Source organism: Sardina pilchardus, chromosome 14 (genome assembly GCF_963854185.1).
Source record: "Sardina pilchardus chromosome 14, fSarPil1.1, whole genome shotgun sequence".
Lineage (NCBI taxonomy): Eukaryota > Metazoa > Chordata > Actinopteri > Clupeiformes > Clupeidae > Sardina > Sardina pilchardus.
Window position 1 is genome coordinate 32,984,631 of NC_085007.1, and position 15,937 is coordinate 33,000,567.

Below are 15,937 nucleotides of genomic sequence, written 5' to 3' on the forward strand. Positions count from 1 at the left end.
ATGATAAGATGAGGAACATGACTGTTTGGGACACCATAAATCACAGGTGTCAAACTCAAGGCCCGCGGGCCAGATGCGGCCCGCCACGTCATTTCATATGGCCCGCGAGAGCTTTAAGGGTTTGATACAGTATGTGGCCCGCGAGAGCTTAACATGTCCGATACAGTTTTTGCGCATAGGCAATACACTGCAATACAATGCACGCATGTGAGACTGACAGGGAGGCAACATCAACCACCTTCCTCTATGATCAGTGCAACTGGCTACATCAGATGTAATAGCAACGTGTACGTGTGAAAACAAAATAAACCAGTATTCTAAACTATTTAGCGAACGGAGCGCCTAAATTACGCGCTCGGTTTAGCCTGCCTGTGAAACGCATGATTGTTTGAAGTGCGTGTGCTTCTTTGAGAGGGGAATCGATGTAAGTTGTAAACTACGTGATACGTTTACGTCTACGTTTAAAAGGCATGTATAATTGTGTGTAGTCCTATTATCCAAAAAATCCAGCTCCAAATCCTTGCTAATCGAGCAAGTGATTGTTTGGCCAAAAGCGAAAGTAACCCTATTCTGACCGAGAAGAGGTGCATTCATATCAGGCAAGCAGAGGTAGGCTATGCTAGAGGTTTGTAATCGCCCTGTTGCTTTGCATTTTCCTTTCAGTTTAAAACGAACAACATAGTCCGGCCTCGAGGCTACGGCCGAACAACACCCGTGGGAATATCCAGCAACAACCCACTCCCACTCGTGCTATATTGCTTAAGTGACGCATTTCATATGGATGCACTTTTTGACATGACAGTTAGCCTACTCGTTTGCATCACTTGCTAGATGTAAAACTGCATTTCGTTACTGGTATTTCACTCGTGCAATGACAGTAAAGTTGAATATACTCGAATCTAAAAACTCAGAAATATGAAAAAAAAAAAAGAATCCATGGCATGATCTCTTCCTGACTGACCAGTGACCCTCATTGAAAAGGCAAACTGTATGGAACTGACAGTGGTGTTTTGTTTTTACAAAACATAACAATAATAAAAAAGAACATGTCATGCTGATACCTCGATTTTAGACGTTTTACCAATGCTAAAGATTTTGTGGCTGGTGCTACAAATCTTAGAAGTTACATCTGGCCCTTTGAGGGCAACCATTGGGCTGATGTGGCCCTCGGTGAAAATGAGTTTGACACCCCTGCCATAAATCATATTTCACTAAATAGGATAATTAAGTGAAAACAAGCAAAATAAAATGTATAAGCTATGTCTTTTCAAACATTTATAAAATGTACAACAAATAAATAGGCCTATCAATTATAATAATAGAATAATAGACTATTATGTATTATTATTATTCATTAATATATTTTTGTATTTCATCTTTTTATCCAGCGCATCAAATGAATCAATATCACTCGCTTTCTTTCTGTCTTTTATAGCCTATTGCTCCTTCCTAGCCTATTTTCTCTCTGATATTATGGTTTGTCCATCTTGAGCAACGAACTGTCAAAGATTCTTTAGAACACCGTCTTTGCAACCTGACATTCTAATCATAGATACAGGCAGTCTTGTTCACGTTCTAAGCATAGAAACAGGCATGACAGGACGATTGCCGATTTAAAAATCTGATTGACAGTTACAGTTAGGAATTCTTAAGTTAAGATAAGATAGGAGGTCTGAGATGAGATAGGACACAGCCATGAGTTTAGGAACTGCTTCTGTAATAGAAAGATAGGATTTTTCCTATCTTTGAAACTTAACTTAAGTTAGGACAAGCACTTGGGATATTTTTCTGTAATACGGCCCCTGGAGTCTAAATCCCCCCCTGGGGATTTGAAAAACTGTTCCAAACACACATCTCAATCTCCGCTAGTTTTTGTCCTAGAAACATTTAAGTGACACCATTAGAAACCTTTAATCAACTAGTTTCCAAATATATATGTTTTAAAAGAGAATGGTTGCTGTGGGTGCTGGATGCTACGGTCATACACACACACGAACGAACATGCAGGAATACACACACACAAACACAGACAAGCACAGGCACACACACACACACACAGCCACATACACACACACACAAACACACATACAAACACATATACCTACACACACACGCACCAGCACACACACATATGTACGTATAAAATTACACAAACACGCCCACACACGCCCACACACACCCTCACACACACACACACACACACACACCTACACATACACCCCCCCCCCCCCACACACACACACAGATGCACAGTGCACACACACACCTCACACACAGATGCACAGTGCGCACACACACGCACACACATCTTTGAGTACGTTTTGTGAGATGCAGCACTGTGTGAGACCACCGGAGCTGAGAAGTGAGCGTGTGCGTCTGATGTACTATAGCCTGTGTGTGTGTGTGTGTGTGTGTGTGTGTGTGTGTGTGTGTGTGTGTGTGTGTGTGTGTGTGTGTGTGTGTGTGTGTTTGCATTTGTGTATATGTGTGTATGTGCATGTTCTGTGTGTATTCTGTGTGTGTTCTCCTTCTTTCTCTCTCTCTCTCTGTGTCTGTGTGTGTTCTGAGTTATCTGTGTGTATTCTGTGTCTTCTCTCTTTCACTCTATCTCTCTCTGTGGGTGTATCTGTGTGTGTGCCTGTGTGTGTGTGTGTGTGTGTGAGTGCCTGCGTGTGGGTGTGTGGGTGTGTGTGTGTGTGTGTGTGTGTGTGTGTGATCAGATATTGGAGTGACAGTGACGGCAGAGAACACAGTGAACATATAATGTAGTTGCAAACTAAAGTTCGAGAGGAACGTGACGAAAACTTTGCCACGCCTCCACTTCCTATAAACTTGATGGCTTAGTCAACGCTCACCTGCCGGTGCTTCTGCAGCGTTTTTCTCGCTCGCAAAGCACAGCACCGGCCGGCGGCCTAAACTTGCCCAACTTGCTCGCTGCAAGTGACTTGCCTCTCGTTGTCGAACAGAACTTGTTGGCTTAGATTTTCGTTTACAGACTTCATGGCGTCTAGGTTGCACGACAAACAATTGCAGTGAGGCCGTTCTTATTTGTCCTTTCGTGTGTAAAGCTGTTCCGTAAAGACTGTCCTAAAACTCGCGTTGCAACGTACAGGCTAGCTGAAGCCTCATTGCTTTACTGTTTGGCTGTTTGGCTAGCTAATTTAGGCCGTGTCGGGTCTGTTCAGATCAGGCTCTCGGAGTAGCCGCTACTAGACCTGCCTCAGAGGCGTTCATTGTTGTTCGGTTGTTCAATAGGCTAGCTACGCCGGTATTCCGTATGGGCCAGTTTATCACTTCCAACACTTTATATTTCCCTTGCGCTTGATACCAACCAAACTAGCTTTCCCCCCTTGCAGGTGGCTAAGGCTAACGCGTGTATGTAGGTCCTAGGCTACTGCTGCTGCTTCTGCCGTCATGGCCGTATGGGTCTTTAGCAGTCTAGCTAAGCTTTAAGGCTCTCGGCTACATTCCAGTGTTATTTAGCTTCTAAGTTTCAATTGGCTCAATTTGCCATTTGCTTTATAACTGCGAAACTGCAAACTGCTGCATTCTCAGGCTTCTTACAAGCAAGCCGCTAACTACCGATAACTTTGCTAACGAGTTTATCGCGGCGATTGACTTGCGATAGGTAGGCCTACCTACATGATTTGTTTGCGCACCGTGCATGTGAAATACAGAGTCGAGGTCAATGTAGGCTACTGCCGCTGCATGGAACAAAAGATATTCACTCATGAAAGAATAACACTATATAGTCGGCTGCATTTCTTTAGCCCAATTCATGCCCGCTCTGGCTGTAAGGCAGCTGATTCTCTAGAGCCGTTGCTCGGTCACTCATCGTAAAGAGAACAAGACGTTTTCTCCAGTGTGTGAGTTTTAGAATGCAAATAAATCAAAGCCCTTCCCTAGCCGACCACGGGAGCACCTACACCAGCGTGTATAGCTCTGCTTAGTAGGCTTCTTAGCTGACCGAGCAGCAAGCACCTAGCCTACATCAGCGCGTAGGCTACTGCTCCTTTCCCATAATCGTGCGGCTCACCACTTCTTGATGTTATCTGGCTACAGCTGTTAGGCTACAGCTATCCCATTGCTCATTTGCACTTGATATATTACTAAATTTGGTAGATAAGTACTCATGCTGTGATTCTAATTTTATTTCTGCACTTTCAGTTTCTTCAGTGGACCATTGGAGCACCAGTGCTGCAGCACATGTCTTTATATTGTGGTTCTAACTTTATTTTTCTGCGCTTTCCAGTTGACCAACAGAGCACCAGTGCCGCAGCACGCCCTGAATTGCTCCTGATATTGCTAAATTGGCGGATATTTGATATCTACGATGTACTCAAATGCCGTGGTTCTAATGTTATTGTATGCACTTCCTAGTTGACCAACGGAGCATCAGCGATGCAGCACAGGTTCTCATATTTTAAAAGAGTCACTGCACCCTAAAATATGTTTGAGCTGTTGATTGATTGAAAATACTCACATGTGGTGAACTGTACTATTACCAGGGTTAATATTGACAAAAAATCGTGCTTCTCGACAAAAGTAACATTTCGTCTGATTTTGTATTGGAGACATTGCTCTCCGCGCATACTACAGGTTGAAACATGCCATGGCATGTTGGTCCAAAATGCTATTGGAATGCTGACTAAGTCCTGTACTTCTCGTCCAACACTACGTCACCGGGTCGTTACAAATTAGGAATGATAGGATATTGTGGTTCTAATTTTTTCTGCGCTTTCCAGTTGACCAATGGAGCACCCGTGCCGCAGCACATGCCCTCAATTGCTCCTGCGCACTTGATATTGCTAAATTGCCGGATATTTGATATCTATGATATACTCGAATGCTGTGGTTCTAATGTTTTTTATGCACTTTCTAGTTGACCAACGGAGCATCAGCGATGCAGCACAGGTGCTCATATGTTTAATCCCGGTCATCTGTCTTTTGAACTCGCCCCTCCAGCATAGGTGCCATGCTGAGCCACCTCCTTCCTAGCATAGCGACCCCGTTGCTATATCTCTCTCCCCCATCATCTTCCACCGTCAGCGTGGCAGCTAATTAAAGTTCTTCCCTAGCTGACCAAGAGAGTATACACCAGTGTGTAGCTATGCTCCATTCCATCCTTAGCTGACCAAGAGAGCATACACCAGCGTTATCTGCTCCATTCCATCCTAGCTGACCAAGAGATCATATACACCAGCGTGTAGCTCTGCTCCATTCCATTCTAGCTGACCAAGAGATCATATACACCAGCATGTAGCTCTGCTCCATTCCATCCTAGCTGAGGGCATATACACTAGCCTGTTAGCTTTGCTCCATTCCATCCTAGCTGACCAAGAGGGCATACACCAGCGTGTAGCTCTGCTCCATTCCATCCTAGCTGAGGGCATATACACTAGCCTGTTAGCTCTGCTCCATTCCATCCTAGCTGAGGGCATATACACTAGCCTGTTAGCTCTGCTCCATTCCATCCTAGCTGAGGGCATATACACTAGCCTGTTAGCTCTGCTCCATTCCATCCTAGCTGACCAAGAGGGCATACACCAGCGTGTAGCTCTGTTCCATTCCATCCTAGCTGACCAGGAGATCATACAGTATACACCAGCGTGTAGCTCTGCTCCATTCCATCCTAGCTGACCAAGAGAGCATACACCAGCGTGTAGCTCTGCTCCATTCCATCCTAGATGACCCAAGAGAGCATACACCAGCGTGTAGCTCTGCTCCATTCCATCCTTGGCTGACCAAGAGAGCATACACCAGCGCGTAGCTCTGTTCCATTCCATTCTAGCTGACCAAGAGAGCATACACCAGCGTGTAGCTCTGCTCCATTCCATTCTAGCTGACCAAGAGAGCATACACCAGCGTGTAGCTCTGCTCCATTCCATTCTAGCTGACCAAGAGAGCATTATACACCAGCGTGTAGCTCTGCACCGTTCTTTGGAATTCACCATAATTCATGCTGCTCACCATTTCTCTTGCCGCTAGCTACTATAGTTGGCTACAGTTTTATTCTTTCCTTGCACTTGACATTACCATATTGATTCATATTGATATCTCTGGTTTACTAAAACACTGCTGTTTTATTTTGCCCTTTCTAGCTGATCCGTGGAGAAACAGAGCCGCAGCACAGGTCTTCATATTTTATTTCTTGTCATGTCTTTAACCACTTCCCTCCAACATAGGTGTCCTACTGACCCAGAGTGATGAGCCACCTCCTTCCCTGACCGTAGCGACCGCGTCGCTACATCTTTCCTCTGCCTATCACCAAACCGCGTTTGTGCCTACACCCCTTTCCCCTAAGGACCGCGTCCTGGGTTACTCCTTCACCTCCTTCCCTGGAGCTGTGCCATCACTCTTGGGGTCACCACATCATTCTAACAATGTTCCTTCCTTTCATTCCCAGGTCAATCTATGGACGTTACTGAATCTTCAGGTTCTCTTTCTGCTCCTTACCAAACCCTCTTGCTTCATCTTCTAGGTGCCTCAGTTGCTTGCATCCCCGGGGTGCATGCACGTATCTGTGCAGTGACTCGATCCCTGCAGAGCATTTTGGCTGAGAATAGACTCTGCCAAGCTTGGTTTCTCTTAACAATCACTCAGTTCAGCTACGACATGGCTTTATGCTCTTCACTTGTACCGCTCACTTCATTGCCCAACCCTCTCCTGCTGAGATGCTCTCAATCTCTAAATTTTGATCTGGTCATTGAAGTCTTCTATTGTTCCAAGCACAACTCCAACATCGACCAATGCTATTGAAATTTGCACAGACCGTTACATCTTAGGTTACATTGCAGCAGATATGGTCTAGCACCCAGATAACAAACTCCTTATTGTCCAAATTCGGCCGAAACTGACAATACCAAATGTATAGATACTGTAGATCGATACTTTATTGATTCCCAAAGGGGAAAATTCAAGTCTACAGCCAGAGTGTTCGCTCTCTGGGCAGCTCTGCCAGGGTTCTTAGATACCTTTCTTAGATTCCCAGCGAAGGTCTTTTCAACTTGCTTGCATTTTTTGGGATGCTTTTGGTTCCTTCTCGACTTCTGCCAGCGCAGTAAGTTCCTGCATGATCCCTGCCAAGCAGTACCGCTTGTACTGACTCTGAGCTCCGCAATGGTAAGCAGTACCGCTCGTACTGACCCTGAGCTCCGCAACTGCATGCCGCACTCTCCTGCACTGACCCCAAGCTCTGCAACTGCAAGCTGTACTATCCTGCACTGACTCCAAGCTTTGCAACTGCAAGCTGTACTATCCTGCACTGACTCCAATCTCTGCAACTGCAAGCTGTATTCCCATGCACTGACCCGTGTTGCCCTGTAATGACCCGAGCTCTGCTACTGCGAGTTCCTTGCCCTGCATGTCAAAGTTAACCTTGAGGTCTTAAGCTAACTACATCGCTCTATGCTGCTCCTCTGCTTCGGCGGACCCTCTGAGTTCAACACTTACATCAGATCGAACCTTTTCACTTCAAATCTCAATCTCAATGACAAGACATAATATTGAAGGTGGCAGGGTCCTGGTCAGGGGTCCCCACATTATTGGCTTTGTTGGGGTGCTCACAGAGATCACACCAAATGCTGCTGGCGCAGTCTGGTTGGTGTGATACAGCGGTGCACTTCAGGACCCCGGCCTGCGACCTTGCCCAACTTGCTATCTCCGCTTAATTATAATCATAATGTTTCTGCTACTTAAATTGCAATAGTCTCCTAGCTCCGGTCTAGTCTGGTCCCCCTATTCGTGCTGCATCTATCCGTCGTCTGGCATCTTGCCTGGCCTCCGCAGCAGGTTAGGCACGATATCATGTTAAGCTTCACGGGTGCCCGCGGTCGTCACTCCGGGCTGTCGTCTGCCAGCGCAGTTATCGCCCGGCGCGATCCCATGATGCACTTCACGACCACGAGCGGTAATGCCAGCGCAGAGCCACCGTGCTCACGAGAAGCTCGTCAGGACCCTGACTAGTGACCTACACCAAGCCCTCCCACATTTATTTATCTGGCAAATTTTCGGATAGTGAACTTTTGAAATGTAGTTGCAAACTAAAGTTCGAGAGGAACGTGACGAAAACTTTGCCACGCCTCCACTTCCTATAAACTTGATGGCTTAGTCAACGCTCACCTGCCGGTGCTTCTGCAGCGTTTTTCTCGCTCGCAACCCACCACCTCCCCATTCGCCTCCCGTTCGTCTCCCGCTTGCCTCCCATCTCGCTTATGACGGGGGGTGCTCACAGAGATCACACCAAATGCTGCTGGCGCAGTCTGGTTGGTGTGATACAGCGGTGCACTTCAGGACCCCGGCCTGCGACCTTGCCCAACTTGCTATCTCCGCTTAATTATAATCATAATGTTTCTGCTACTTAAATTGCAATAGTCTCCTAGCTCCGGTCTAGTCTGGTCCCCCTATTCGTGCTGCATCTATCCGTCGTCTGGCATCTTGCCTGGCCTCCGCAGCAGGTTAGGCACGATATCATGTTAAGCTTCACGGGTGCCCGCGGTCGTCACTCCGGGCTGTCGTCTGCCAGCGCAGTTATCGCCCGGCGCGATCCCATGATGCACTTCACGACCACGAGCGGTAATGCCAGCGCAGAGCCACCGTGCTCACGAGAAGCTCGTCAGGACCCTGACTAGTGACCTACACCAAGCACTCCCACATTTATTTATCTGGCAAATTTTCGGATAGTGAACTTTTGAACACATAGAGACACATAAAACACACACACAAGCAGACACACACACAAACACACACACTCATAGACAGAGAAGCACTCATACACAAAAGCAAGCGCACACACTCATTTACATACATAAAAGTTGCAGTAGGAGATGGAGTAGGCGATGGAAACAAAAGCGTGATTGATATTTGCAGAGAGAATGTGCAGGACTGAGCAGCGGTCATATTGTGTATCGCTTTGCGGTACATCTAGTTTCAGATATCACTGCACCCATGGTACGTTTGCAACTTCCCTTGATTATTACTCCAGGTGAGAGTGTATAGTTCCATTTTCATTTTCAGTTGGTCTTATTGCACTTTCTAACTTGAGTAGAGACACGTTTTAAATGGGAAAATTACCTGAAATCTTAGTCAATTTGAAGCATGATGCTAGCAGGCGAGAAGATTGTTTTGCTCAAGGGGAGGTGGAAAATTAGCTTATTTCCAAAAATATATCCCTTTAACAATATGTAACACATCAAAAGGAAAAAAGGAATGCAACATACAACTTCCAGGTCCTCCTTGCGTATCTTGTGAAAAACCATCTGGCTGATACTGTGTTTGAAGAGTGAGGGTGACAGAGGCACATCCAATCCCTGGTTACGTCTACACACCAGCAGATTAGTTTTATCTAGATACAAATCAAACAACTACATGAGGTACAGTAAATGTATAAAGGAGAAGTATAAATGATCTACAAAGCCTGTGATGCAAATAGTCAAAATAGGATATTTAGAGATACTGTGTTTGCCCTCTGACCATGACTCCTAGGTGGGCAGCATTTGGTGAATTGGAAAATGTGTCCATCAGATCGCAGTGCCTCCTTTTGGTAGCGGTGCAGGAGCTCAAGCAAGCTCCCGAAACTTCGTTTGGCACCACTCAGGTTGTACTCCCCAGAAGGCATTTTCACAATTTGACAGTGTTTGTATTCCACCACACCATCATACTGCCACACACATACACACAAACAAACAGGACAAATTGTTGAAGAGATTCAACATATTCACAATTTAAGGGCGCTTTCACACCTGGCTATTTGAATCGGAACAGGGAGCGTTTCCCCCAAAGATCAGTTCGATTGGGTATATGTGAAGTTTCGGAACAAAACAAACGGACCGAGACCACCTAGAAGAGGTGGTCTCGGCTTGTTTCCAATCGAACCCGAGAGCGGTTCGTTTGCAGTGAGAAAGCAATCAGCCCGTGTAGCGGAACAAATTAACCACCACACGTTTGTCAAGCCATTTCCAAGCTATCCTTACCAGAGAGATTGAATGCATTTGGGATAAACACACACAACTAGTGCTGTGCGATATGGACACAAAGTTATTTCCCGATATAGGCAATTCTATACCACGATAACGATATATATCCCGATATAGTATTTATATTTAAAATTATATATTTACATCCACACATGAATGCAATTTTGTAACAATGTAACAGTTGTGGTTGAGTACAGTAGCTTTAATTGAGTGCCTGTCACTTTAAGAAATACGTGAGAGAAAATAATAGTTAAATCCAAATGATCTAAATGCCATAGATAGGTTAGCAACACACATTTGAGAGATGCAAGTGAGCAGATCAACTTGATATTAGCCTATAATTGTGTGTTACAATAGCATCACTTAAACTAGCAGCAATGTCTCGCTGTTAATAGCACTGCTGCGCATACGAGTGTGTGAGGGGGAAAAGACGCACAGCCACAGCTAGCTTGGGGAGACCTGCCTTGCGCGCACCGCTTCTTCAGAAGAACACAGTCATTCTTAAAAGTATTGTAAAGTAGGCTAACATTAGGTGTTGTGACATTTTTAATTTCAGGGTATTGCAATACTTGTTGTAGGCTATCGGTGCACCGTGCAACACTAGTCTTTATGCCAGCGTCAAAAAAGTTTCATCTGTTTACTATTAGCTGCCTGTGTTCATTTGCCTGGCCACCCATCACAGTAAATTAAGTTTACGTTGCCCGCTGCGAGAAGCGGCGACGCACCTGCAGTCAAATTATCTGAGCAGTCACAGCCACACACGTTAAAATTACGATATAAACAGTAGAGGACTGTATCGTACGATAGACATTTTTCTGTCGTACAACGATATATACCGTAGTATCGCACAGCACTACACACAACTAGGGTAAACAGTTTGCTGACAACTTGGTATGTGCTAAGTAAGGGATAACGGCCGACGAGGTGACCGGTTCGATGGAAATAATGGCTAGGTGGAGGTCTAGAACTCCGGCGACGTGCGAAGCACGGAGACGGAGTTACCTCCGCCGTGCCATTATTTCCATCGAACCGGTCGACCTCGAAGGCCGTTATCCCGCTTATCTCCCGTTTGTATTCATAACCTGTATATTTAGAACATAGTTTTATTCCACCGTTGCGTCCGTAAACATCGCTAAAATTGTCTTGACTGTGGGACTACTTTCCGCCACATATCAACTTTCTACTTGCAGGACAAAACTGCCGTTACTAGTTCTAAATGGATGGTTGCTATGGCCAAAAGCCAGTCGTTAGTTCTAAATGGCTGGTTGCTACGGCCAAAAGCCAGTCGTTAGTTCTATCTCTCCTGTTGTCAAGCGGGCATATCCCAGGATTCTGATTAACTTTAACTTTGAAAGATCGCTACTTTTATAGCCTACATGGCATCCAAATAGCTACAATCCACCTCCGTCATATGCTACAATGTTACTATGGTTCTGCACGTCTGTATTTCAGCTTGGATGCAACGTGACAGTTCATTTAAACTTCGCAACGAGTTTGGCGAATTAATATTCAAGTGTGATACGGGAACTACTTCAAAGGTAGCAGGTTATACGAAGTTAATGGCCACCCCATCAGCCAATCAGAGAAGAGAATTCCATTGTTGAGGGAGATAACCTGTTATAATGTGGTAAATATTACTGTATAGGCCTAATAATAGAGCACTTAGGCCTAATTGACATCCGATTATGTTAGCTGGATACATTCAGGAGAGGAAGAAGTTGGACAGTTGTTTGCAGTGTAAGTGATTTGTTTTTACTCTTTTCCCTATATGGTACGTACGTTAGGCTACTGCAAATATAGCTATCCTCTTTCACGTACCTTATCCGTCTTCTTTTTTTTTTTTTTTTTTTTTTTTAGATTATTTTTTGGGGCTTTTTATGCCTTTATTTGGACAGGACAGTAGAGAGAATGACAGGAAGTAAGTGGGAGAGAGTCGGGGTGGGATCTGGAAAGGACCACGGGGCGGGAATCGAACCCGGGTCGCCAGCGTACGGTGCAGGTGCCCCAGCCAGTTGCGCCACTGCCGGGGCCACCTTATCCGTCTTCTGAACATTGTTGTTGAGTGAGTTGTTGGCTGTATGCATCCGTTAGAGCTAGGCTTCTCCTTCATCCGATGTATGCATTTTAGGCTATTTTCACATTTTGTTGATGGGCTATGTAGTAGGCCTACATCGGTAAGCCAGGAAAATAATTGCTACGAAAGCTAGGCTATTATTAGTTGTAGGCTATCGTTTGGTAAACCAGGTTAACTAGGCTACTGTCAAAATGTGACCAATCAGAGAACGTTTGTGGGTAGAGAAACGTGTGTTTGTTTACATCATTTGTTCCGCTTCAGATGTTGGCATTGTGAACATGAAACGAACCGAACTGAACTCAAGGGACAATGGACGAATTTATATCGATTCAGCCGGTGATTTGAAACAAAATAGGTGTGAAAGCGCCCTTAGTGTTATGTGCTCACTCTCTTGTTAAACTGTCGTATGCTACAAGCAACATAATCAAAGACAGCACTGTATAGATTCAGAGAAAATGTACGTTTAGTTATACTGGTCAGTGACTTGTTGAATAGAAATATAATTTGAGGAATAGAAATAATGAAAAATTAGTTAAGCGTTATTACGTTTGAGCTGTACTTTCTGATGGACTGAAAAGAATACCATAAGGTGTGGTAATGACTTACCCCCACTATGAAGGAGAGGAAGAACTTGTTATAATCCTTTGGGCTGCAGCGCAAGATGTACAGGCCTTTGTGGTTGCCACATTGACGTAGCCTGTTGATCGCAAACTCCATTCTAAGGTTGTGAGGTAGAGGTACATTGATTAGATGCAATCATCTAATGACATTGTTTGCATCAAAAAAAGAGGAGGAATACAAGACCCTTACATTAGAAAATGTACTCACGAGATAGGGCCATGGCAATAGCTCTGGATGGCCTCTAACAACCTAGGCGAAGCCACTTCTTTACACAGATAATGATTGGCATCTGCAATAAACCTGTAGTAGCCATCTATGAGGGACACAAAAGATAAAGCCTCTTCGAGAGAGTTAAACTCCAGCTCCTGCAGTTGAAAGACATGACAAACAGAGGGAAGGGGACACCACAAAAAAATGTACAGAAATAATTCAGTTATTTGGAGAGTTGTCCTAAGGATGTTACAAGTGAAGCGGACTATATACAGTAAATGGCATTGTTTGTCATCGTTTTTCAGCTTCAGCTTGATCAGTCTGAGAGAGTATAGAATAGAATAGAATAGAATAAGTCTTTAATTGTCCACCTAGGTGGAAAATTGTCTTTGGCTCACCAAAACACAGGATAAACAGACACATTTCACATAGACACATTGATTGGACATACAGCAACATACAGCAACATATAGCAACTGAACATACAGCTACTGGACATACAGCGACTGAACATACAGCAACATACAGCAACATATGGCAGCTGAACATACAGCAACTGGACATACAGGACAAACATCAATGGTTATAAAATCAGTATAAAATTAAATAAATAAGAGCAGTTCTTGCTGTCCGGGGATTCACATTGAGTTGATGATATTCACATCAAATGTTATGCTTGGATCACTGATGAATGATTTATAATAACCATTGAATAGCAATGGCGGATTTAAGAGAAATGGCGGCCATCTTGAAAAATGGTGGTGGCCATCTTGATTTTTTTTTTTTAGACAAGCACTGTTCTCCAAAAAACATTCTAGAGACTATTTTCACAAAATGTTATGCCTTCATCACAGTTTGAACGATCAACATCATGAGCATTTGACAGAAATAGTGTATTGAATTTTTGAGTTGCCAGCACCTTTTTCCAGAATAGTGGCCCTTAGAGTGTACCTGTGCCAAATTGTATGCTTCTATAGAGCGAGCGACTGTCAATGTTGTCTGTCTACACTGAAACCGTTAAATATGCCCTTCCATTGAGTCATATTTCTCATTCAAAATAGCAGAGCAAAGCGAGCCACAGAAAGAAAATAGAAGCCGAGCGTCTGACAAAAGTGCATCTAAGTGTGGTGCATCTAAAGTAAGCTCCTGCTGCTGCTGCAGATAAAACACATTGTTTGAGCTAGGAACAAAAAACTGCAGCTGCAGTAAGAGAGAGGTCTTGTTGTTACATTATTGTGAGGTTACAGTACATAAATCTATGACAATAATAGCAATATTGAAGCAATATTTTCTTAACAAATAAAACAAATAATCGAAAGCTTACAAAGGGTGTAAGATACTGAATATTCATACCAGAGTTTGATTATCCTGACGGTTTAAGGTTACTATACGACATTCATTTGACCCATCTTTGCTGGCCTGCTTGACACTGATGTCAATGACATCTGGGAAATCACAATATGTCTGATATTCCTGAAAATTACAGAAAAGAAGAGTTACTTGATATAAAACCTAGGTGAACACATAATAATGGTACTATGTGTAGGATTTAGTGTTATCTGTAGCTTGCAACCAACTGAATATCTCTACTTGCTTACATGTACAGGGTTCCCAGTCGAAGTCAAATTCCAGGACTTTTCCCTGATTTTCTATAATAATAATAATAATAATAATAATAATAATACTGAATAATAGAATATACCCATAAACGAATTCAGAGCATCTGTGTAGCGTTCAATAATCTTTTACCTTTTTACAGCAGGAGATTTATGGATTTTAATTTGGATTTGTACGCCACCTTAGAGAAAATAAATCTGAACTCAACCAACTAAAATGGCTTGTGCTGGCACACCATAGAGAGGAGTAGTGTTGTCACGATACCAAATTATTGTTTCGATACTAATACTAAGTGAAGAATGGCAATTTCCAATTGTGTGTGACTCTTGGATGGCCCATTCACACCAGTGGCCATCCAAGATTCTGCTTGACCCTCCACACACACACACACAAACATACATAAAATGATAGCTTAGGTCATATGATTCTATATTGTATACAGTCAACTCCAAAAGTATTGGAACACATGCTAAAGTTGACAATATAAAATCATCTTTTGGAAATTGATCTTAATGCTTTAAATGTAAAAATCAGGAAATATTCAAACTTTAAGGACATCAATTTTCTTTGTGAATGAATAATGTATTGTAAATAAAGAAATGTTTTCATTAAAATACAGGGGTCATAACTAATAGGCTAGCTGAAATTAAACCATGCCGATCTCTTGGTATGGTGAGGTGACATGACCACTATAACGTGTGTGAGGAGAAAACACACACATGTTACTTCAAAAGAACATGGCCAACGTGCCACATGTTGACCACTCTCTGAGGCTCCTGCCAAGCTGACACACACACACACACACACACACACACACACACACACACACACACACACACACACACACACTGTTAGGTCCTTTGTTTAGTCTCTATTATGTGTTCCGGAAGGCTTTCGCTTAGAAGCCTACATACCCTATTTTAGAGCTGTGGCCTTGACCCAAAAATGCTAAAATTCCCTGTCTTTCCATGTCTGGAATAGACTTTCCAAAGTGCCGTGGCCCGTGGGAACCCTGCACTGAAAACAACTGCTTGTCTAATAAAATCTAACCAGGCGTTTTAATCTTATATCAAGATAAATAAACTAGTTGGTATTGAAATCATTTGACTTGAGACTTAATTGACTTATTTTAAGTCAATTCTTCCTGAAAACAAGCAAAATTCTGTCCATGCAGTAAGCAAATTTATCTTGATAAGACTCCTTAAAATAAGTCAAAGTCTTCTTAAATTAAGTGAAATTATCTTTTGAGAGAGCGCTAGGTAAGTATTTTCATACTTAAAACAATACCAAATAGATTTTTGACCTTAATATAAGATAATTACACTTGGTTAGATTTATTTTTTTGCAGTGTGCATGTAATATTCTAGATTTTACTTTACAGTCATGACAGTCAAATGGAAATCATCAGTGGGAAAAACACACAAAGATCACAGATCGGATT

General features: G+C 43.3%; 1 protein-coding gene across 5 annotated transcripts in view; it reads right to left on the reverse strand.

Annotated features, from left to right (window-relative positions):
* jak2a (Janus kinase 2a) overlaps positions 1 to 15,937 on the reverse strand; it is a 146,871-nt gene that overhangs the window by 65,548 nt on the left and 65,386 nt on the right. For all 5 annotated transcript variants that reach the window (XM_062554041.1, XM_062554045.1, XM_062554044.1 and 2 more), the window contains 5 exons: positions 14,233 to 14,352; positions 12,877 to 13,034; positions 12,655 to 12,766; positions 9,472 to 9,658; positions 9,219 to 9,343 (listed from right to left, as the gene is read on the reverse strand). In XM_062554041.1, coding sequence (XP_062410025.1) covers positions 9,219 to 9,343; positions 9,472 to 9,658; positions 12,655 to 12,766; positions 12,877 to 13,034; positions 14,233 to 14,352 — 702 coding nt within the window. The remainder of the gene's footprint in view (positions 1 to 9,218; positions 9,344 to 9,471; positions 9,659 to 12,654; positions 12,767 to 12,876; positions 13,035 to 14,232; positions 14,353 to 15,937) is intronic.